A 24,857-nucleotide genomic window follows, 5' to 3' on the forward strand; every position below is an offset into this window, starting at 1 on the left:
GTCAGTGGTGCCAGGATGTTATAAACAAGGTGTTTATTGTAAACTTGTTGGTAATGTTTTGTCAACAGAAGTAGGGTATTGGATGCTCCAAGAGAAGTAAAAAAATATTTATAAGACCCAGCGCACAGTTTGGTAGGTGACACAGGAAAAAAATGGTAGAAATATAAATCATGACTAAATTTGTAGTTGGAAGCAATAATGCTTTTACAGCATAAGCGGTGATTGCCACTGGAGCCCAAAGAAATAGAAGCGTGAGCTCAGGTTGATAGGAAAGGAGGTCAGCCTTACTTGGGGAGAGAGTTTCGAGGTTCCGGAGAACGCGGGAGAGTGTGATGCACTTTGTCTGAAACATCTGGATGTTGCTTATGATTCTAATGTGCTGCCTTTGGAAATTGGAGAGACAGCATACACTTGACATCAAGTGTCAACTTTATGGTATTTATTCCAGTGGTGTGGGCTCTTCAAAGCAGAGGCAATCCCATTTTGAAGGTTTGTTTGTTTTCCCTTCGTGTAACTCCTGAGGTTGACCTTCTTGGAGGCATCTTCCTGACTCAGAACAACCCATTCTCTAGGAACATTGATCTCCATCAAAAAAAAGAAGAAAGTCCCATGGGTAGGCTCGTGGTGGTCACACTTGCTTTCTGAGACCAGAAACTTTACCTCAGGCCATAGACGATTGGGTCCAGGTGGACACCTGATTCCAGTCAGATCTAATTCTGGGTGGGGAATTTGAGCCTAGGACTAAGAGGCACACCAGTGTTTTCATGTGCCCGGCACTGTGCCTGTTCATCTGGGAGACGATACCGCCATCTTTCCCCATCAAACATGGAGATGCCATGATTACGTGGTGATTTGCCGCCTCCGACTGAGACCCTGCGTGTGCTGGTCACTGATTCCCCTGGACCAGGTTATCCCATGGCCATCCTGAGAACGATGTGTTTTGCTTGAAAGTCTTCTCATGTCCTTGTTCCACTGGCCCTCCCTTGTCGCGGTGCCCTCAAGACTCCTGCCCTATGGTACAGCTGACGTCCCCTCCCCACTGACCTTAACAGGAGTGTTCTTTGTAAGTCTCAATACCCACATGGCAGGGCTATGCACGATAATGTTCATGTCCAGGGAACAGCTTTCTACAGGCCATGATGTTGAGGATGGTCTGTTGACCGCAGTCACTCCAAGCCTTCAGAACAGTGATGTCTTAGTGTGTTAACTGGCTTAATTCAGGACTGTTCACTACCTTCAAAGTGTGGTTTCCAACCACAGACCCCGGTGACATTTTCTAGATGCCATGAATTTGCTTAAGAGTTCTCCAGCAACAGAGCCTGACTCATATACCGTAGGAAGGATATGCTGAACTCATGAGCTTTGAAAGCTGGGGTAGAAGACTTGGTTTGGAACTGGGGCGAGGGGAGCACCAGGCAGCTAGGCAGTGGCAGCTAGGCAGTGGCAGGCACAGGCTAATGATGCCCCCTGCCCTCTCTGCCCTGGGGCTTCTCCTTCACGATGCAGTCTCAGGAGGGTCAGTCAGATCGAATGCACAAAGGCAGGGGGAGGAAGGGGCACCGGACCTGTCTCCCATGTCTTTTTAGTGAGAAGTGGACATTCGGTACCACTGGCCCACCTAGCCTGTGCACAATGAGGAGAGAGATTCTGTGTAGGGAAATGGGGCACTGCCAGGAAGGGGGACTGAAGGATTCAAGGTAAACATTCACTCTGGGTCCTTGACATCACAAAAACACACATAAAAATTTAGATGCAGGTTTTAGATCCACTGAAGCTTGTCCACAGCTGGTTAACAACCTTTCATCCAAAGGAATTTGTCCATTCCTATCATTTCTTTTTTTTTTTTTCCTTTTCCTTTTCCTATTCGTTTTACTTTATTTTTTATTTATTTTTTATTATGTTAGTCACCATACAGTACATCCTTAGTTTTTGATGTAGTGTTCCATGATTCATTATTTGTGTATAACACCCAGTGCACCGTGCAATACGTGCCCTCCTTACTACCCATCACCAGCCTATCCCATTCCCCCACCCCCTTCCCCTCTGAAGCCCTCAGTTTGTTTCCCAGAGTCCACAGTCTCTCGTGGTTCATTCCCCCTTCTGTTTATCCTCCCTTCATTCTTCCCTTCCTTCTCCTACCGATCTCCCTGCTATTCCTTATGTTCCATAAATGAGTGAAACCATATGATAATTGTCTTTGCTTATTTCACTTAGCATAATCTCCTTCAGTCCCGTCCATATTACTACAAATGTTGGGTAATTGTTCTTTTTGATGGCTGAGTAATATTCCACTGTACATATGGACCACATCTTCTCAATCCAGTCACCTGTTGAAGGGCATCTCGGCTCCTTCCACGATTTAGCTATTGTGGACAATGCTGTTATAAACATTGGGGTGCATATGGCCCTTCTCTTCGCTACGTCTGTATCTTTGGGGTAAATACCCAGTAGTGCAATTGCTGGGTCATAGGGTAGCTCAATTTTTAACTTTTTAAGGGACCTCCACACTGTTTTTCAAAGTAGCTGCACCAACTTGCATTCCCACCAACAGTGTAAGAGGGATCCTCTTTCTCCACATCCTCGCCAACATTTGTTGTTTCTTGCCTTGTCCATTTTTGCTGTTCTAACTGGTGTGGGGTATCTCAGTGTGGTTTTGATTTGAGTGCCCAGGAATTGGAATATCTATGGGTGGGGATGTTGAGAAGATGTTGGTTGCAGAACAAGTGATTAGCAGAAACCTCTACAGATCAGGAAGCCATGTAGGAGACATCGTGCCCTGCCGCTTTGGCATACTTGAAGGAGAGAGGCCAGCCTGGGGGGAAATACTAGGGTGGAGGAGGTCCCCTTGTTGTCCCTCCACCTGCCCCTACCATAGAGTCACCTTTGGGATCTGACGACACTAAGACTGATGTTCAGCACAGTCAAGACTCTAAGAAAATAAAGCAGAGTAAAGTCTGTTAAGAGGGGGAAATTCTCCAGGGCAGAGGATTGCTAAATTAATTATGCAGATGTGAAAATTCAAAGAAAGAATAATTAGGCTTTTAAAGCTAAAAAAAAAAAAAAGTTATCATGTTGTTTGCCAAACACTGAAATACTGTGGACTGGGAACTGCTTTTAAACTCAAGAAAACTAACCCTTCTGGATCATTCCATCCCAATTGTCTTGGGAGTCTGTGCTAAGTGAAAGAAATATAGAATGTGAATGGTGCAATTGTTTATTTTGTGAAGAAAAGATAAATTCTTAGGAGCTCTGTGGGTGGTATGAATGCCAGTGCCTTCAGGCCCGGTAGGCAGTGAACCTCCGTAGGAGAGAAGGGGATAGGGAGAGAGGGAGGCAAAGCACAGTGCACAGGGGGACACAGGAGATGCTGGGGCAAAGCAGGCAGCCATGTGGGAATGTAAGCCCAAGGGTGGCCACATCTTACAATTAAAAATAGTTCAGAAATGCATACTTGGTTTTTATATGATATTCTCTAACTTTTTATTGCTAGCAAGTTAAAACTGTAAAAGCTGGTCAGAGCATGCCTGTGGGGTGATTGGGTTATCTTGACGTAAAACAACCATGAGGGGAACACCTGCCTCATAAGGTTGCTTCTGGATTCCATGAGATCAGATGGGGCGGGTGCCTGGTGGCTCGCAAGGGCCTGTCACTGCCACAAGCATAGGGACTGGCCTATTTGATTTAGCACCTAGAATGATGTCTGCCACCGAGTAGGGCCCAGTGAGGGTCTGAGCTCAATGAATAGATGAATTACTGGATGTTTGACTACTGTAGAGTCACCTCTGTTCTGCTCTTGATCCCTTTTATTATGGTTAATAGTGAAGTATAATTGACACGCGACGTTACATTGGCTTCAGGTGTACAACAGTGATTCGACAGTTCTCTACATTCCGCAGTGCTCACCATGCGAGTGTAGTCACCCTCTGTCCCTGTGTAGTGTCATTGCTTTATTATTGATTATAGTCCCTATGCTGGACTTTGATCTCAGTGACTTACCTCTTTTCATCTCCATGACCTATTGATTCCATTGCCCGAAACAGCCGGGCACTTCATCTGAAATGTTGGCAACTTGCAAGTTAGAGATGAGTTAAAAATCAGTGGGCTGCTTCATCAGTCTGTGTTGACAGCCCTGGGTTTGGTCATGGCATCCAGTGAAGGCAGTGTTCAGGAGCGAGGGCGGGAGCTGCCCCACGGGTCTGCCTTTGTGCCCATGGCTTGTGGCTTTGAATAAGTATCAAGGGCCCCTTGCCCTTGTTGATTGGACAGGCCCACAAAGAGACCAGACAGAGTTTCTGTTTATTAGGGGAAGGAACACACCAGGGAGATTTGCCCGTTTAAAAAACGATTGGGCGTGAAATGGATACTGTTTGGATTACACAGAAACACATCCCCTCATTAGCTATTTCAGGATCACAAGAGGCCTGATGACTGTTCCAGTCCCAGCCAGTGGGGTAATCTGGGGCCAATAATCTTGGTGACACATTTGCATCGGGAAAGACTACTGGCAGAAGAGGGACCCTCCTTTATTTCATTGTTTTCTTCTCCTTTCACCCTGTTGTGTACATTTACAGGGCGCTAGGTATATCAGTTTGCAGCTCAACCTTTGCGAAGGGGTGGGGCCGGGGCAGAGCATTCTGGACCAGCGAGGGTGCGGGTGCCTGCAAGCCGACTCCCTGGAGGGCATAGAGTGGAGAGCGGGGCCGAGCTGGTAGTAGAGGGGACTCCCAGGAGTCTCCAGGGAAATAGATAGAGGCAAGGTGGTTTCAAGGTTGTGTTTTGTCATAGAGATGACCTGGTAGAGAAATTGGGAGAAGAAAAGAGGTTCAGTTTGGACTGGTGGATCTTTAAGGAATGTTTGGGGGGAATCATGTGGGAAAGAGTTGAAACTAACATTGATTGAGGACTTTGCAAGATTGGTGTTCAGCATTTGACATAATGCCTCATCCAGTGCTCTGAGCCATCATGTGAAGGACATGTGACCACTCCCCTTTATGGCTAAGAGAGGCTGCATAACTTGCCCAAAGTCAGCACCCAAGCAGCTGAGCTCAGATGTGAAACTGGATCTGTCTGGAACATAGAGTTCATGTTCCTCTAAGCTTACCATATAGTTCATGTCATATATATTGGTCATTTGCTTATATGAGCAAAGATGGTGTCCAGATAGCCCGAGACCTCGGTTCTCTCTGGCCTATTCATCTTTAGCTTTAGGAACCAGAGTGATGACTTGTCAAGAACCATGTGTTGAAAGCAGAGTTATGGCAAGGCCATGGTCATGAAGGTGAGTCTGGGTCTGGAGTGAGGCCAGTGGGTGGTTGCCTCTGCACCTCCGTCAGATCTCAATATGTCTCAGATATCTCGGGACTCACTGCTCTGAGGATACACAGCTGAGACTTGGTGTTTCGAGAGTTAGGTACTGGTCCTGTCCTAGCTGTGTGTCCTTGAAAAAGCCATGTGACCTCTCAAGACCTGTCTCTTTATCTAGCACTCTAGGATCTCTTCCTACCTTTGGGGCCTTTGCAGTCCTTCTTCTGCAATGTTCCTCGCCTGATCTACAGTCTGGCTCCTTCTTGTCAGATTATGGTTTAATGTCACATCCTCTGGGAGGTCTTGCCAACTACTTAATCCAGTGTGGCTACTCAGGAGCTCTCTACTTTATCACTCTTTTCAAATGACCTGCTTAGCTTTATTACTATCCATTGTTTCCTCCTCACCTGTCTTCCTTCTTCATTTCTTCTTGCTCTTCCTTACCTTTCCCTTCCCCTCTCCCTCTCTTCCCTTCCCTTATCGTTATCCCTCTACTAGAATGTCAGTTCCTTTAAGAGCAAGGACTTGTGTCCTACCCGTCTCTGAATGCCCAGCTTGTCACATAGAAGTTGTTTCATAAATGTTTGCTCAATTGATGGGTTGAAGTCTTCCCTATGTTAAATATGAACTTGTTGGTCTGGAGGCAAATGCTCCAGGACTCATTTAGTTCTGAACATTTGTGACCTAGAAATTCCAGCTTATAAGATTCATCCAAAGATACTCTTTGCACAGACAGTTAATTCAGCATTAACTGAGCATGTCCCTTATAGCAGACACAGGCCAGGAACTTGGGGTTCAGAAATGATGAGCCAGACTTGATTCCTAGCCTCGCAGAGCAAGAGAGAGTAGTGAGTAGATCCATGGTCTGGGGGCCATTCATGCATGCGCTCACTCAACACCTCTTATTGAGCTCTATGATATTCCAGATGCTGCTTAGGTGAGGGGCATGCAGTAGTGAGGACAGACACTCTCTCTGGTCTTGTGAAGCTTACAACAACTGGATTACAACAGACTTAGAGACACAACCCATCTCTGTCACGTGCTAGTTACATGATCTTTGGCTAGTTCTAAATTTTTTTCTTATTTCCCAAGTGTAGATAATATTGGTCTCATAAGGCAGTTATAAGAATGGTGTGGTTCATGGGGGGCCTAGGTGGCTCAGTCAGTTAAGTGTCTGCCTTTGACTCAGGTCATGATCTTGACTGGGATTGAGCCCAAATTCAGGCTCCCTGCTCAGTGGGGAGTCTGCTTCTCCCTCTCCCTCTGCCCCCCCCACTTGTGCTTGCTCTTTCTCTCAGATAAATAAAATCTTAAAAAAAATAAAAGAATGGAATGGCTCATTGTATTGGACACTGCAGTCTGGGCTCTAGATGCATGAAAGGAAATGAGGACTTGGAGAGTTTGTGAGTTACCCAGTATAACTGAAGGTGGGGTAAATCTTGGAGGATGAGGAGGATACAGGCTGTGAATATGAGCCAAATTCTGGAAGGGAAGCTTGAGGCCAGATTGTGGAAGACAGAGTCGTGAAGCTCTTTTTTTTTTTATTATTGAGTTATAACTGACTTACAATATTATGTTAGTTTCAGGTATATAATATAATTCAACATTTTTATACATTATGAAATATCTCATAGATCTAGTTACCATTTGTCACTACACAAAGTTATTATAGTATTATTGACTAGGTTCCCTGTGCTGTACTTTTCATCCCCATGACCGACTTATTTTATAAACGGAGGTTTGCACTCTTAATCCCCTTCACCTATTTGTCCTGTCCCCTCACCCTCCTCCTCTCTGACAACCACCAGTTTGTCCTCTGTATTTATGAGCCTCTTTCTGTTGATACATCCATGTTGATACAAATGGCAAGATTTAATTCCTTTCTATGGCTGAGTAATATTCCACTGTGTGTGTGTGTGTGTGTGTGTGTGTGTGTGTGTGTGTGTGTTTATGTACATACACCATCCTTATCCATTCTTCCGTGGATGACCACTTAAATTGTTTCCATATTTTGGCTCTTGGAGATAATGCTGCAGTGAGCATAGGGTTGCATTTGTCTTTTAAAATTACTTTTTTACTTTGTTCGGATAATTACCCAGAGTGGAGTTGCTGGTTCATATAATAGTTCTATTTTTAATTTTTTGAGGAACCTCCGTACTGTTTTCCACAGTGGGTGCACCAGTTTATATTCCCACCAGCAATACATGAGGGTTTCCTATTCTCCACAACCTTGCCAACACTTGTTTATTTGTTTGCTTTGATAATAGCCATTATGACAAGTGTCAGGTTATATCTCGTTGTGGTTTTGATTTGCATTTCCCTGAGCCTCATTTCATGTGCCTGTTGGTCATCTGTATGTCTTCTTCAGAAAAATATTTTTTTGAGGTCCTTTTCCTATTTTTTTTTTAATTGAGTTGTTTGGAATTTTTTTGTAATTGAGTTGTGTGAGTTCTTCATATATTTTAGATATCAACCTCTTATTGGATGTATCATTTGCAAGTATCTTCTCCCATTTAGTAGGTTGCCTTTAATAGCTTCATCTCCCATTCAGGCAACCTACTGCGTGGGAGATAAAACTCTTTTTAAAAATTCTGTAAAATTTAGAATCAATAAATTTCACAAAAACAAGGACATCATTCTCACTCCTTTAGTGAAAGAAATGTTGCAGCCATTATAGTATCCAAAGATGATTATCTCCCTGCTCTTTTTTACCTGCTGGGTACTCAGTATTTATTGCTAAAGAATGAAAATGAAAGATTTTACTCCTTGTGTTTGTTCCATGTTTGTCTTAGGAAACCTCATAGGTGCTTTCTCATTATTTATTGTTGCATCTGTCTTCCGTGTGTAGTTAAGACCTGATTTATATTTTATATTAGGAGTATAGGCTTTATCTTAGGGTAATGTAATGGAGGTAATTGGCCATTGAGGGGCACACTGGTGAAGAGAAAGGCAGACAAGAGAGCTGGTTGTGAGCAAGGTTGGAACTGTGAATTGCTTAGTTGATTTGGATGCACATGGAAAAGTATTTTAGCAGTGATTGAATAAGGTGGGACACAAAAACAAAGGAACAAGAATACACAAGACTTAAATGATACAGATTTACTGAATCCTGCATTGGGAGATAGAGCCATTCTTCTCTCAGTTTGAAGCACTTTCTAATAGCTTAGAAGGTGCCCAAAGAAATCCCTGTTCCAATCAGCACTAACTTTGTCATGACTGCTTCAATGTTATCAGTTAAGGAATGGAATTTAATAGCCTTGGGAACCATCCCACGGAAGCAGAAATGAATCTGCCCTAATTGGAGAAAGAAAGGACTTGGAAATGTGTAGTCTCCAATTACCATTTATAAATCTGGAGCCAAGTGTTTCTAAAAAATTAAGAGTAGGAGGGATGAAAGTAATAAAAGCTTTAATTTTGATATTCATACCTAGGGAGCCACAAATGCTTTGTAACTCATTTGTAAATCTCACCCAGTGCTTGGCACATTGATGGCTCTCAGAAAAGCTTTGGATTATGCAAGGTCAATTCTCTGAAAAATCCTGGGGCCTTTCACCAGTGGGACTGAGATCCCTGGGAACAGATGGCATGGGGAGTCTGTTTCAGGGGGCGTGGGATGCCGTTTTGATTAACTAGCTTCATCTGGTCCTGCAAGAATGAACAATTTGCTTATGTAAGTTCTTTGTATGTACTTTTACTGCTATTGATTTTCCATCTTAGATATCAGTACCCTGGAGAGCTCTCCACTTCATTCTTAAGACCTTTCAAACTTGATAAACACTTTCAACACTTCTGAAACTTTTCCACCAAACATCTATCATGAGATTCAGGGGACTGAACCTATTGTGAGCATATACGTTTTTGGAATCTCTTTATACAAATTTATATGAATTTTGTATTATATCCTATAGTAGATCAGTGATTTCCTTAATATTTTAAATAAGTTTTAAATTACCCCCTAGTAAAATAGATACTGCAGGGATATTCACTATAGATTTGCATTCTCCTTGGCCCATTATACTCTGAGAGGCAAGACCTAGGTTAGATTTTGGAAAACAAGAAAAAAGAGTCCTGGCTGTGGTACACATAGGGTGTGGGACTGTTTTGCCTTCTTGCACTGATTGTTGGACTTGCAAGGGAGGTGGCCAGTGAATGAACATCACGTTACCTCACTAGAGCTCTGGACTGAGGTTCTGCTTCTCAGAATGTCACATCACGGAAGTGACTGCCTCCTCTCAGGCTCTTAGAGGTCATTTGAACATCTCTGTGTCTAATTTGGGGCAAGATTTCCCTGCAGACTTTATTATTCTGGTTTCAGTTAACACCTGTCCTTGCCAAGCTTTATAAGACAGGGCAGAAGCAGTCAGATGGACAGCCTCTGGCTATGGATTGGAAAGCACGAACCTTGGGCACAAAGCCTGTCTTGCTAAACCCTGCTGCCCATTTATACCCAGCACACCTCATGTTATCAAGTTCCCTGGACTCGTGCCCTTGTCTGCTTGGATCAACAGCATCTGCCAGATTCTTCATCCTTAATCGTTGTTTTTTTCCCCCCTCACATTTTATCCCCAGCACACCTCATGTTATCAAGTTCCCTGGACTCGTGCCCTTGTCTGCTTGGATCAACAGCATCTGCCAGATTCTTTATCCTTAATCGTTGTTCCCCCCCCTCGCATTTTATCAGTGTTGCCTGAATGTAGGCCTTAGAATACCTTAAGACTCAAATTCCATGACTTTCCAGTAGAGACTTTTCAAAGCCCAAAATACCTTCTCTCAAAACAAACAGAAAAAAGACTGTGACCATGTAGGTTTATTGAGTTTGTTCTTAGTGCATGTAGTTTAGAGAAAAAAAAAAAAAAAGGGTGACCATGTAGGTTTATTGAGTTTGTTCTTAGTGCATGTAGCTTAGAGAAAAAAAAAAAAAAAAGTTTTTTCAGTCTTCATTTCCAGACCTAATAAGCTCTGAGATGACACAAGGCAGAACACAGCTCTGCTAGAGATACCTGAACTCCTTACTTGTCATATGGTGGAGTCAGCAGTGCTGTAGATCTGGGTACGCAGCCAAAGTTTTCTGGATAAAGGAACCCCTGAGCTTGAGGTTCAAAGAGAAATGTTGAAGTTTCTTCTTGTACAGATGAGTCTCCCATTTGAAATTGGTAGGGCTGAACAGCACTGTAGCTCCAGGATCTTTTTTAAATTAAATTTAATTTAATTAAACTCAATTTATTTTTCATCACAGTAAGTGTATTCTTTAATCCCCATCACCCATTTTACCCATCCCGCCTCCCACTTCCCCTCTGGTAAACATCAGTTTGTTCTCTATAGTTGAGAGTCTATTTCTTAGTTTCTCTCTCTCTCTTTTCTTTGTTCCTTTGTGTTGTTTCTTAAATTCCACATATGAATGAGATCATACGGTATTTGTCTTTCTCTGACCTCTACTGTCTCCTCTCTAGCTTCATCCACGTTGTTGCAAATGGCAACACTTCATTCTTTCTTATGGCTGAATAGTGTTTCATTGAATGTGTACACCACATCTTCTTTATCCATTCATCTACCAGTGGACACTTGGGCTACTTCTATAGTTTGGCTATTGTAAGTAATGCTGCAATAAATATAGGGCTGCATGTATCCTTTGAATTAGTGTTTTTGTATTTTGGGGTAAGTATCTAGTAGTGTGATTACTGGATGATAGGGTAGCTCTATTTTTAATTTTTTGAGGAAGCTCCATACTGTTTTCCAGAGTGGCTACACCAGGTTGCATTCCCACCAACAGTGCCAGAAGGTTCCTTTTTCTCCACATCCTTGTCAACACTTGTTTCTCGATGTTTTTTATTTTAGCCATCTGACAGGTGTGAGGTGGTATCTCACTGTGGTTTTGATTTGCATTTCCCAGATGATGAATGATGTTGACCATCTTTTCATGTGTCTGTTGGCCATCTGGATGTCTTCTTTGGACAAATGTCTCTTCATGTCTCCTGCCCATTTTTTTGACTGCCCTGGTATCTTGAGTCTCTGAAATGCCTAGGGTTCCTTGCTCTTTGTGTATATCCACTTTCCGTATTTGAAGAGCAAGCTGAAAGGGTGGTGAGGATAACTGAACATGCACTATGTGTCAGGCCCTGTGCTGGGCAGCGTTCATGCATGATGTCATCAGATCCTCACGATACCCAAGTGTAGTAGATCTCTTTGTCTGCCTTTGAATCCTAGAGAGTGAGTAACCCATTTGGACCACAGAGGCAGGGAGTGGCATAGTTGTGCCTCTCCTCATACACTCCTTACCTCTTTGATCCAAATCTCTGGGTGCTCTTCTTCTAGAAAGACTAATTTGTGTGTGTGTGTGTGTGTGTGTGTGTGTGTGTGTGTGTGTGTGTGAAATTTGTGCAGTTTCTATATTTCTTACTTGGTCAACTACTGGGACTGCTGAATCATGACAGAGTCATGTTCACCAGCACAAAGGAGTTCGTTGTTTGTGAAAAGCTGCATGTTTTATAGGAATTTTAAGTGTATTAAAATGAAGTATAGGTACCAAACACAGACTTACTGAGCTACAAGACTCTTGTAAGTATACCCTTTTCTTGGACATACTTGATTTTTATTGTGCTTTTTATGTCTTCTTGTTTCCCTAGGTCATAGAACCGGTCTTAGGTATTTTCAGTAATTCTGTCTCCTTTGTTCAGAAATGTCTTATGAATAATTTCTGCCAGTTACCATGAAGTAGAACCCAATGGCCTTTACCATTACGGTGTGTTAATGAATTCTGGCCATTCTGATGGATGGGAAGGTCAAGACTTCCCTGTGGTTGATGTCTTGTCCCTCCACCGAGAACTGAGGTCATGCTCAGGTCCTATTGCTTGTGCTGCCCATCCCATCCCATGTTGCCTCCACGTGTCATGCATCTCCTCGTCAGTGATATGGGCCATAGATAGGCTTCACAGAGCACCTCACAGAGGGCTCAGTCGGGTAAGCATCTGCCTTCGGCTCAGGTCATGATCCCAGGGTCCTGGGATCAAGTCCCGCATCAGGCTCCTTGCTCAGCAGGGAGCCTATTTCTCCCTCTGCCTGCCACTCCCCCTGCATGTGGGCTCTCTCTCTCTGACAAATAAAGAAATAAAATCTTAAAAAAAAAAAAAAAAGAATACCTCACAGAAGGAACCACAAGGCTCACCTGGTCTGTGTTGTTTTTCAGGTCAGAGAGAACATTATGTTCCCTGGGTATGAGCATCACCTTGAAAAGAAACTTTGACTTTCATATTCATTGTAAAAGTAATATAAGCTTACTCAGATGTCCAACATTCTGGCTTTGCCTTCTGATAGTACAATGTTTTCTTCATAGTAAGAAGTTCTTTTGGGAGAGATCCTAGAGGTGACATGATTCTTGGGGGAGGGGGACAGAGAGGTTCAACATGCTACTGCTTAGTACTATAGTTGTCACCTTTATCCCCATCAAAAGCTGTTTTCATGAGTGGCCTAGTGGCTCTGAGCACCAGCTTTGGTGTGAGACTCCTTTAGTTTCAAGTCCAGACTTAACCAGCTATGAGACCAAAGACAATTACCATTTCTGTGTCCGTTTCCTCACTGGTAAAGTAACACCGAACTGATCTCTGCATCCGTCTCTTCATTGGCTAGTTAGAATAACAGTACATTACTCTACAAGTTGGCATATGTCACTGTTGCCATGGTCAGCCCCCTAAATGGATGCTGTATTATATAATACTCCCTCTTTCCCTTTCTTTCCACTTAGTTCTCCCACCTGCTCCCCTTTATCCTCCTTCCCCCATCCCACTTTTGTAGGGAAATCAGTTTTTTGGCAGAAACGTAGAGTGAGGGTGCTTGTTTTTACTGTCTGAGAGCACCTGGGGAACAGAGGAAGGTATAGGATGATAGCTTTGAGAAGGGGGGATTGGCTGGCCATGCTCATAGAATTTTGTGGCTTCTGATTTTCCGGAATATATTTCCACTGCTGCTCTAGTAGACTTCTCTTCATGCGTTCTTTTCTAATGATCAGGACTTGTGTATCAGCCATGTTGGACTTACCAGTGGTTGCTTGTAATGTCTTGTTTTGCACATGACTTGAAAGGCAAAGCCCTTTCTAGCCAGGCCTGGGGTGTCCTTAACTTTTATGCCTCGGAGGTAAATTCCAAATGCTCACGGGGCTGGACACTTGCTCTTGCTCCCAGCAATGGTCATTACTTCATTGTTGCCTTGCTGCAGGCAAAATTCTCTAAGAAGCAGAGAGGGCTTTTTGCTGGTGATGTTTGTAAACCCATCGGTGACAGGCTGCGGCAGCGGTGTTGGCCCGGGGGCATAGGGAGTCTGAATTCATTCACAGGTTATGCAGGGCAAGCCCCAGGAGGGAGAGGACAGTGGAGAAACCGAAGGTCCTGCTGTGTGAGTGGCTGGAGGCTAGGACTTTGTAGACAGAGGGACTTCTTAAGGCCAGCAGGAGAGCAAAGGGAAAGAGATCTCCTTTAGAAGCAGCTAGATCTGGTTTTGAGTACTGGCTTGGCCATTTATTAGCTGTGTGGTGTTGGGAAGTTACTTTGCCATTTCAAGTATTTTAACTTGCTTTTTCACTTAATTTGTTATAAACATCTACCTGTGCTAGTACCTACCGATCTACTTCCTCTTTTATAATAGCCGGACAAGATTTCATGAAGGGATGTCCTGTAAGTGAGGTCACTGTTTCCCTGTAGATGGTGATAGGGGCTGAATGTTTTGTATGCTGAAGCCTTAACCCTCACTGTGGCTGTATTTGGAGGCAGGGCCTCTAAAGAGGTAATGAAGGTTAAATAAGATCATCAGGGTAGGGCCCCGTACCTATGGGATAGGTATCCTTATAAGAAGAGACATCCCAGAGCTCCCTGGCTTGCTCTCTGTGTGCACTGAGAAAAGGCCACATAAGGACAGAGTGAGAAGGTGGCTGTCTGTCTGCCAGCCTGGAAGAGCTCTCACAAGAAACTGACCATGGTGGCAACTTGATCTCAGATTTCCCTGCCTCCAGAACTGTCAGAAATAAAACTCTGTTGTCCAAGTCACCCAGTCTCTGGGGTACTTTGTTAAGGCAGCTCAAGTAGGGTAAAGAAGATGGCCATTCAAGTTGCCGATGATTTTCCCTTACCGTTGACCATTACGATGTACATTTTTGCCTAACGTGTTGACTTGCTGGCTCACACGATATTTCTTTTTTCTCTCCTTTCCTTTTAATACTAAAATTTTCCTATATACCAAAGAGTTGAGGGAGTAATATAATAAACTCCTGTATACCCATCCACCATTATTTAAAATTGTTAGCATTTAGGGTCTTGGCAGATTAATTGCCCTCCAAAAAAGACTGTTTCAAGCTTATACCCCCCCCCCCCCCCCCCCCCCCCCCACGCAGTGTAAGAGAGGATGCTTTTAGTCTAAACACAGAAGAGAGTTCTTAGGTCCTTGGTTTGAAGGGGAAAGAAAATAACTCTTCTCAGGACGGGTACCTTTGGTCAGATGCGGCCATTCCCCCATCCTTGGGCATACACGCTCAGCCGTCTGTACCACTCAGCTGCCTGGCTGACTTAGCCGCATAGCCCGTGGGCCCCTTTGTTCGGCCTCTGATGAACACGGCCGGTGCTTGCATAGAAAACTGAAAATGGTGACAGAGGTCTTCCCAACGGCCATTCTTCTCTGGTTCCAGCAAAAATCTGTAGGCGGAATCTTCTCTTTTGTATTCCGTGAGGCTCTGTCGTCAGCTAGTGAACAAGCCCCTCCGGAGAGGAGAGGGGAAGCCAGATGCATGCACAGGTTACCATGGGGACAGACAAGCTGTAATAAATGTTTGGGATCTTAGCTTGACGAGGTTTTAGCAGTTTGGAGTAATTTCTTTGTCATCCATCCATTAAGTCACTCCTAATGAATCACCGGGAGCGTCGGCTCTTCAGATGAACTGCGGCTGAGCATGATGCGTGCAGACAGCGGTCTGAAAAGCAACGAGGAGACAACACACATTCATTAATTTGTCAACTTTTTGTACATTGAGTGGCCTCTTGTCTGCGGAAGTTTCCTGGAGTTAACGGTGTGGCCCACAACTTCAATGGCTGTTTTAGACCATGTCTTGGCTCGTTCGACTCAGTGGGTAGGCTTGTTGCCTCCCAGAATCCTGTGTGGCTTCTGTCCCCAGAGGTTCCTCACAGGAGGAAAGGGGGCTCTAAGAGCTGGCCACAGAGACCCCCACCCTGAGACCCCTTCTTATTTGGAGGGCGAGAGTACGCAGCTTGTCTCTTCTTACCAAAGTCCTACTTTGGCTGAAACAGGTGTACCCCCTCTCCACTACGTCAGCGTGGGAGGATGCTCCAGAGGTCACCGGCTTCTGCCATGTGTGTCTCGCTGTGGCATTTGGAGGGCCGTGGTCCTCTGGAGTCCTCCCCGTGTTTTCAGGGCCCTTCCTGGTGATGCTGCCACCCCCTTGCGTTGTATCACATACCACCCCAGCTCCAGCCTGTCAGGAGCCCAATGAGACACTTCAGTTCCCCAGACTTGCCTTGATTTCTCTGGGAAGAAAGGCACCTCCTACCTGGAATGTTCTTCTTCATCCCATCACCTGGCTTGAACCCATTTTCTGTAGGCGTCTGTCGAGGTAGTCGTACCCCCAAAAGGCTAGGTGAGGTACCGTGCCTTCTCCCCTCACACACTGAGCTGCTCCTCCTCTTGCCTGTCCTCCCTGTGGAGCTGTGAGCCCCGGGAGGCCAGCATGCGGTCTTGTTCCCTCTGGAGGTGCCAGCCTCCAGCCTGCACAGAACAGAGGCTCTGTGGGTGTTACTGGGGTACATCCAAGTGTGTGTCAGTGCCCCAGGTGACGCTCAGGGACTCTGTGGCCCACCCACAAAATGGAACACGCCCTCACTCAGTGGCTCTGAGGTGGTCTCCAGCTCCACTCTCGAAGGGGTTACGGCCCTTTGCCCATGAGTTTACGGGATGCCCACTGACAGCGAAAAGGCTTGGTTCTGGATTTGAAAATCAATGTAGCTAATTAAAAAGTAACTCGAACTAGAAAACAAGTTTAGAAACAATTAAGATAATTAAAATACCACGACCTTAATTGAGACCAAGCAGTGAGCTTAAAAACTAAAATGAATTAAAATAAAAATGACACGAAGCCTGTAATGAACTTGCTTTTGAATTCAGTGTTTCCCAGCTTACCACATCTCTCTTCAAATTAGTTTGTTCTCCTTTTCTTCTTGGGAAAAAGTTTCTGTAAAAATCATTAAATGAACTAATTGGACATGTGTTCTGTGCCAGTGGACCCTTGACTGGTGCTGGGGGTTGGGCAGGAGAGGTGAAATGAAGCTCTCGTCGGTGAGCGCTCTGTGTCAGGGACGCTGGCCTGGTGTGGTCCTCAGAAGTCCTGCGGGCATCGTGAGGGGAGCAGTGCAAGGGTCCGGGGCTCTGCTGTCTCGCGGGCAATGCTGTATCCTGTTGCCAAGCGTGTGGTGGGAGAGAGAGAAACTTGGGAGCAGAGGCTCCCGAAATCATTAGCCCCTTGATAAGGAAGCTTCTAGGCCTGCTCCCGGTTATCACTCACACTCAGCTCGCTCTCCCTACCTCCTTCCTTGCACAATCTCCCTGCCCCTTATTAAAGGGCCTCTCAAATGCCACTTATTATTCTGATCTGTTATCATTCCCTTTAGAAAGTGGAGCACACAGCCCTCTCCGCTGTGGCTGTCGGCTGCTCTCCAGTGTCACCATGAGCCTGGGGGCTGCTCGGAAAAGCACAACTGAGAGGTCGCATTTTTTTTTTTAATGTTTTTTTATTATATTATGTTAGTCACCATACAGTACATCCCTGGTTTTTTATGTAAAGTTCGATCATTCATTAGTTGCGTATAACACCCAGTGAGAGGTCGCATTTAAAGGGATATGACACACTCCCTTCACCTTCCTCATCCCCTCTCAATCTCAGCGTTGCTGTTTTTCAGACACAAAATGCACTGTGGTGATTAAATGAACACCGACAGCTTGATTTATTACTGTTTTGTTGTTCTGCAAAGTTCATTTACTCAAAATAATTCGCATACATGTTTGAAGTATTCAGACCCTGGTAATTAATTTTTAGCAGACTTTATTTCTATATGCAAATTGTTAAGTATGTGTATGGAGTTAAGGGACTGATTTTTTTGTTTGTTTTGAAGGTATGTTGGCTTCGAGAATGGGAGGAGCGTGATCTCTATAGTAGTTAGCCTAATGGTAGCGTGCCACGTGGCAAGGCTGCAGAAAGAGAATGGACGAGAACAGGAGTTTGTGGAGTTAGCTGGAGGGTTACTGCATTCAGAGGGAGCGGGCACCTCACATTCTCCGGAAGCCCTGGGGCTGTGTGAGGCCCGTGGGGGCAGTCCTGCATGGTCCGTCCGGCATGGGTACACCAGATTCCCTGGACACCCCTTACTTAGATCCCTTGAGTCTCTTTCTGCCCTGAGGATGTCCCAAGAACCCAGTGCACTTGGGCTCTCTACTAGGTGCGAGGTGCGGCCCCACAGTCAGCTCCTCAAAGGACACCCTAGGTGATTCTCAGGCTGCCGGCCATTGAAGGTGAGGAGTTTGCTTTCTGGAGTCAAACGACCGGGTGTCCCATTGCCCTCTGCACCTCTCCCATCGGTGACTCCCCTTTAAGACCTTCATTTGTAAAATGGGTGCGTTAACAGCAGCCACCACTTTAGGTAGTTTTGAGAATTAAATATGGTAATCCAATTATAGGGCTTGGTTCTTGCCTGCATGTCTGGAAGCAGTGGGTAAGTGTTAAGCAGTCCTTGTTATTATGAAGGCTTCTTTTTCATTCTGGGGACAGAATGCTCGAAAAATGAGCAAACACCTACGAGGTACGTAATCTATACCAAGTCTGTTTCAAGTACTCACAAATATTAACTCCTGTGGTCCTCCTGACAACCCAGGCAATAGCAGNAGAGCCGACATTCAAACTCAGAAACGCTGGGCCTGGAGCCCGCTCCTCCGCGCTCCGCGTGGCTTGCTTTGTTGCCCTGAGATGGCACTGTCCATGGCGGACATCTGGGCCGCAGTGTGGACGTGGATGTTTGTGGGGTTGCCTACAGAAAGGGAACCCCAAGTCCGGCCCTGAAGCTGGTCACGCAGTACTCCAGATTCTGCTATCCATCACCTTGTCGGTTTCCACCGCTGCCGCACACTGCGGTGACAATCCCTGGGGCTCTGCAACACTGAGCACCTGTCAGGGAAATGCCAAAGCTGGTACTTGGTGGGGGCTGCCTGTGGTCTGGTCCCCGAGTTTCTGGAGCTCCATAGCGTCTGACCTCCTCCCACGGTGAGGAGGGGCCGTGAAGGATTGGCGTGGTTGTCATTAGCGGTCATCCCAGTCATTTTGCAGGTTGGCTTAACTTTGCGTGAGTCTTGGAAAGCAAGTCTGAGTTGGCTGGGCAGCCACTCTGGGGTTGGGGGTGGCACACACTGCCCAAGGAGAAGGCCAGTGGCCTGAGGCCACACCAGCCTCCTGGCTTCTCATGTGGATGTCCCCAGGACCAACAGCATTCCACCTAGGACTGGGAAGTCCCTGCTGTGAGTTTCCGGAAGGCCCAGCCTTGGGGAACTCTGAGAGCAGACCCAGGCCCCCCTGCCATTCGCCGGCCAGATGCAGCGCTCAGCTGAAGAGTTCAAAGCGAATGCCCTGAGCCTGGGGCTTGAATCAGCCTCTTTTCTCGTCCTGCAGCTCATTTCCCTCTGCTAAGCTTCAGGCAGCCGGGCAGTCCTTCGGGGACTGGGCTCTGCCAGTTGACTCCCCTGGGACTGGGACCCCGGGCTTGTTGCTGACTTGACTGGCCTAAAAAATGCACCTGCCTGTGTCGAGAGCGGGCTGGAGCTGCTGCTGCTGAGGAGGGCGCCTCCCCGAGCTGTTCACGCAGCACAAATGCCTCCGGCTGCTGCGTGTTCCGATCCCCTGAGATAGTGCCCGCAGCCATCTGACGAAGGTGGTCTTGAGACTTTGGGCCTGCGTGAGCTGAGAGGAATCAGGACTTCTCTAAGCACGGGGGTATCGTGGTCGCCAAGGGACCCAGACGTGACAGGGACGATGGCATTTCTCACGGCAGGTTTGCTGTCCCTGCTCGGGGTGCCAATTTGTGTAACCAGATATCTGTGTGGGGAGGACATGGGGAAACGTCACCTCCTGTGGCCGTGGAGAGAAGTTATGAAAGATTTACTGCCGAAATAGGCTTTGGGCCTGGAGCTGGGAGATGGCACAATTGCTTTTGTTTTGTGGAGAATTCCCTGCGGCCTCTTCTCTGCTACGAGCAGCTGAGGAGCGTGTGTGTTTCCGAGCTTGTGTAGCTCTGATGGGCCCAGGGCCTGCTGCTCAGCCCATTCTGGGAGACATTGCGGTTGACGAACTGCTGTGGCAGGAGACCCTTTCTCCACTGCCTGGGTTGAATCGACATCGCCTCCCTGCCCCCCATCCTTCCCACACTGACTCATCGGGTGGAGTGTCTTGCGGTGGCCCAGACGTGCCTCCCTGCACTGGCGTGCCCTGGTCATCGTGCCTCGATTGCCCCCACACTCTGCCCCTCCTTCAAGATCCAGTTCACGTATTAATACTTCATTAATCCGTGCCCCAGAAATTGATCTCTCTTTTTCTCTTGAGCTCTGTTATCATTTCATATGCCCGTCGGGGCCCTTATCTCCTCCCACCTCGCACAATAAATATTTATGTGTCAGCTTGTCCCCCTCCTTATTAGATCAGAACTTTGTGGGGCACAGAACGGTCCTGCGAGTCCTCAAGTTCTTCACAAAATTTAAAATAAGCTCATTGATGCACACAGTCCATGTTGATTGAACCAGAGCCAAAAATCTCTGTCCTCAAGGACTTTTTTTACGTTGTAGGAAATAAGTAAAGGTAGGCATGGATGCAGTCATAAAAAGCAATTGCAGACAAATAACCAAAAAGGGAAAAGTAGCTCTTGGTCCTTGGAGCATGTAAGATTTTAAAGGATTTTTAAAGTAATTCCTGCCCGAGTTGGAGATGCTGAAACTCCCCAAAACACAAAGGAATCACTATCCTGATGTCGAAGAAGAATGTGTGCACAGACACAGAATTCCCCCTGGTTTGGGGATTCATTCCAATCCCCATCAGCCTAAGAAAACAGCACGGAGTGCAAACACATGGTCTGTTTATGCCCCACTTGTTTATTTGAGTAGGAAGAGAAATTAAATTTCCCTGGAGGTCCTAACCCCCCTCTTCTCGTTCTTTTTGTCTCAGCCCTGGACCCATCCAAAGACCCCTGCCTGAAGGTGAAATGCAGCCCTCACAAAGTATGTGTGACCCAGGACTACCAGACCGCCCTGTGTGTCAGCCGCAAACACCTGCTGCCCAGGTAAGGCCGGGAGGCACTCTCCAGCTGACGGATCTGGGGGTACCCAGTCTCTGACTCGGGGACAGCGGGCAGGGGGAGGAGAGCAGGTGCTTCTGTTACCATTTTTTTAAGAGATTTTATTTATTTGAGAGAGAGAGAGAGAGCACGAGTTGGGGGCAGAGGGAGAAGCAGACTCACTGCTGAGCAGGGAGCCCAAAGTGGGGCTTGATACCCGGACCCTGGGATCATGACCTGAGTTGACGGCAGACGCTTATCCAGCTTAGCCACCCAGGCGCCCCTCTGTCGCCCTTTTATATGGTGTTCGGTGCCTGTAGTCCTGCTGGGTATGAATCTCAATTCTCAAGCACAGATTTCTGAAGAATTTCAATATCTGTATTTGCTTTAAATCGACTTTATATGTCTCTGAGCCCACATCTGAGCAGATGAACAGAAGATCCCTTCTTGGTCATTGTGGGGGCCATTCCTCCTTCCAGAGTGACTGCAGAGATCCAGGAAGCTTATGGCCAAGGAAACAGTGTTGGGGCCTTTAGTCTCCTGGTTGCCACTGACCTGCTCACCGTGATAAGCCTTTGAGGTTCCTTGAGTTCTGTGGGCTGTCTGCTCTTATGCCCATATAGGCTGTGGGGCATCTTTGTCAGGCTGGGTGCCCTGGTTTGGAGTCTTTCCTCCCCAGGACCACCACACCACCACTCCTCCCGAGAACATGCCTTACTATTTTCTCAGGCTGCAGCACTGAACTCCCTTCTTCCCCAGCCCAGGGGAAAGTAGGGCTCTCCACTCTCCTTTAGGATCCTGAAAGCCTTTGCCTCTTACCCTCTCCCAGCTTTGTCCATCCAGTGGGCTTAGGCTTTTGTAGATGACAGAAAGAACCTGTGAGTTTGGGCTACTTGTGCTTTCAGTCCTACAGAAATATTCGAAGCAAGAACCAGCACGTGTGTGTGTGTGTCCGTGCACACGCACACACGCACGGCTTTCTTTACCAGTGCAGTTGGGTTGGTGGCGGTGGGAGAAGGTGATTTCAGTGCCTATTCTCCTTTCTTCCTGTACAGTGGAGAAGGGTAGCCGTGGGCATTGGAATCATGCCACCAGTTTTGGATCTGACCGTGTGCCCTGTCGTGCACCTGCACCATGCCATGACCTCAGGCAAAGAACTGCCTTTCTGGGACTTGAGTCCCACTGAAATGCAGCTCCTATGACTTTTGCTCATTAGCTCTTTTCTGACCCTGGGACCATGTGGGATGTCCTGTCCCTTCCTGCACTTCATGAAGTCTAAGCAGTGCCGGTCCCTTTGGCTGCTCCTCTTGGGATGTGTTCTGATTTACTTCAGTCCCCTCAGTGGTTTTCTCTGAATCCGCCCGGGAAGCTCCATCATGGTCCTGTAAAGAGACTGCCTGGGGCAGAGCCCTCACCGCTCTGCCTCTGCAGAGCTAGTCACTGCAGCTCCTGACCCAGCCTCCGTGGTCACCTAAAAACAGTGATCCTTGGTAAGACTGATGTGCAAGGTACAATGTGTTTTGCTCTTTCCCGCAGACTGGAGTGTTCTCCCTGGAAGTAAAGGTAGATCTCATCCCTGAACCCTCGTGTGTTCTGGGCCTGGTGCTCAGCACCACATCCTTGAGTTCTTCCAGCCATTTCGTCAAGTTGGTATTTATTTTGTCTCCACTCTGAACATGAGAGAAGTGAGACACAGAGAGGCAGTAGCGATTGGCTTAGATACCCAGGAAGTGGCAGCCACGATTCAAACCCAGGACTCTCTGGCCCCAAAGCTTATGTTTCCCATTACTACCGTATGTTGGCCTCTCCCTTCGTCCTGTCCTTGTCTATCCATTCGTTCACTGTCATTTAACAAAAGGGTATCGAGTACCTACCATGTGCCAGGCTTGTGTTACACACTTCGCTACCCTCGAGGAAAATCAAGTTTGCTGCGGAGCGGGATATAAAAAAAAGTTGGTTGTTGCTATTACTAGAAAATGTTCTTAAGGCATACAAACTCTGAGAAAAATAGCCTAGATTTTCCTGCTGCACGTGATTTCTTCCTTCTCTGCAGGTGGTAAGATGGGCCTCTTTTGCCACGAATACCCAAATACCCTTTTTGGGATAGTGCTCTAGGTTTCAGCCGTCCGGTTGTGTATGTGTGTGTATGGGTGTGCAACGTGGATAGTCTGTTGCCTGTTTCCTCCTAGAAGATAGCCCCTCTGTAAGTGCCACACAAGAGATTGTCAGCGTTGCATGCCAGTCTGCGCAAGGGGGAGGCAGGAACTGGGCATGTCCAGGGGTAAGCAGTGTGTGTGGCACGCCGTGTTTCCGTGTGGGAAGTACCATCACTTGTTTGCTTGTGTTCAAAGTGTAATCCTCATCTCCCACCTCTCCTGGTGGCCACAGAATGACAGTGACTCAGAGCAGGGATTTGGGAATGAGCCCAATGTGGGCTCTGTTCCCAGGCTGGCTGCTTCCTAGCTCTGTGACCTTGGCGCCTTACTTCACCTTTCTGAATTTGTGCTTTTTCATCTGCAAAATGGATTTAATGAAAACACTTACCCATCCCTCGTTCCTCTTCGTTGGGATACATCCTCTAGTGACTCTCAGAGAGTTTCCAGGTCGTAAGTGTTAATAGTCCTTGCACGGGGTATTTCGTGCACGCACGTCCTTGTGTGAGAGTTCAGCAAGACGCAGCTGTGTCAGGGATACAGTGTAGCATCACGTGGAGATGGCTCGTCTTCCAGTTGCTAAAACAATTATGATCGTAGTTACTGTTACTGTCTCATTCATTCTGGAAGGTCAGCCAGGAAACCCCACAGTAGCATGCTCCTGAGAAGAAGGTAGCCCCTCCAGGTGCCCTGCCTCCTTCCCAGTGTGACTCTGCCCGCTTTGCCTTCCTTCTGGAGGAAGCTGTGAGGTTCAGCGTGAGGATGACAGTGTCATTTCTGCTGCCCTCTTTGTGATTCACGGCAGGTAAGGACTAAGAAGACGACTGCATTTCTCATGATAGGGACCTTTTGTTCATTGGAAAAACAGCCCAAAGAGGAGGCTGTGATTGAGACAGCATGCCCACTCCCTGAGCAGGATTTGGGAGGTGGTCTGAGCCAGGGTGGCTCTGCAGTGGTGTTTGCTACAGCTGGAGCCCCCCCCCCCCAGTGCCCTCTCGGCGGCTGAATCACTCGGCCCCTGCCATATCAGCCGAGCACACACCTCTTCTTAGGGTCTTGGATACCTTCCCAGATGAAACATCTGTCCTGCCACATTAGACTTCAGGGGTCCCCTCTGACCAAGGAGACGGTGTTGACAACTCTGTTTATTCATCGATCAGGGAAGTAATCTTTCTCTCCGTGAAACATCTGTAGACAGTCCCCTCAACCAATCTGGCCTCTGCGGCAGCTCAAGAGGCAAATCCCTCCTGCTGTATTGTCGGCAGTGCACACACATGGAGAGGCAGCTGGGCCCACCGTGGGCTCACGACGCAACTACAGACTTAGGCTGTCTTGTCAAGTGGATTGAGACAGAGGACAGTGAGCACATCAGCAAGAGAATTTCATTAGCTTTCCTTGCCCGTGGAGATGAAGTGAGTGGAGAAGCTGTTTGACATTCACGTCTGTGAGCACGGAGTGTCTGGGTGGACGGGCCAGCACTTGGGTGGGGAGCCCAGTGGGGCAACCGGCCTCCCTCAGCTGGAATCCGCCTTTATTAGGGTGGTATTCGGATTTGGGTTTGCATTTGGTTTCACCTAGAGGCCTCAGCTAATCTCACATTCTCTTTGGAGAATTCTCCTTGGAGATTCTTTGTTTCATCTCTTCCTGCAGTCAAGCCACACTGAGCGGGCTCGGGAGTGGGTGAATTCTTGGTAATGTGTTCACCTTTTAGGTTCTCCAAAGGGGCCATTTACGCACTGAAGAGCCCTGTGAAGGCTGCCCTGAGCCGGAAAGCCTTCTCTGAGATGACTTTTTAAAAATATCTTAATTGATTTTTGGTATAACAATCTTTAATGCTTTTTACAGCAAACATGAAAAATACAGAAAGGTAAAAAGAAACAGGAAATAGGCAATGGTTGCATAAGCTAAAAACAGTAATTAAACATTCTAGCGTATCTCCTTCTATTCTTCTTTCTAGTCATGGGTTTTATCCGTTGGTTTGTTTTCGTTAAAATTTGATCAAGTGATGCCTATCCCATATATAAAGATTTGTGTTGGGCTCTCTTCA

The 24,857-nt window shown here is 46.6% G+C and overlaps 1 protein-coding gene across 1 annotated transcript in view; it reads left to right on the forward strand.

The window, feature by feature from the left end:
* Nucleotides 1-24,857, forward strand: part of SPOCK1 (SPARC (osteonectin), cwcv and kazal like domains proteoglycan 1) — a 266,304-nt gene that overhangs the window by 96,352 nt on the left and 145,095 nt on the right. Inside the window, exon 3 of the mRNA XM_040622703.1 lies at nt 20,549-20,663. Within this exon, the coding sequence (XP_040478637.1) occupies nt 20,549-20,663 (115 nt within the window). The remainder of the gene's footprint in view (nt 1-20,548; nt 20,664-24,857) is intronic.

This window comes from Ursus maritimus, unplaced genomic scaffold, assembly GCF_017311325.1.
Source record: "Ursus maritimus isolate PB19 unplaced genomic scaffold, ASM1731132v1 scaffold_5, whole genome shotgun sequence".
NCBI classification, from domain to species: Eukaryota; Metazoa; Chordata; class Mammalia; order Carnivora; family Ursidae; genus Ursus; species Ursus maritimus.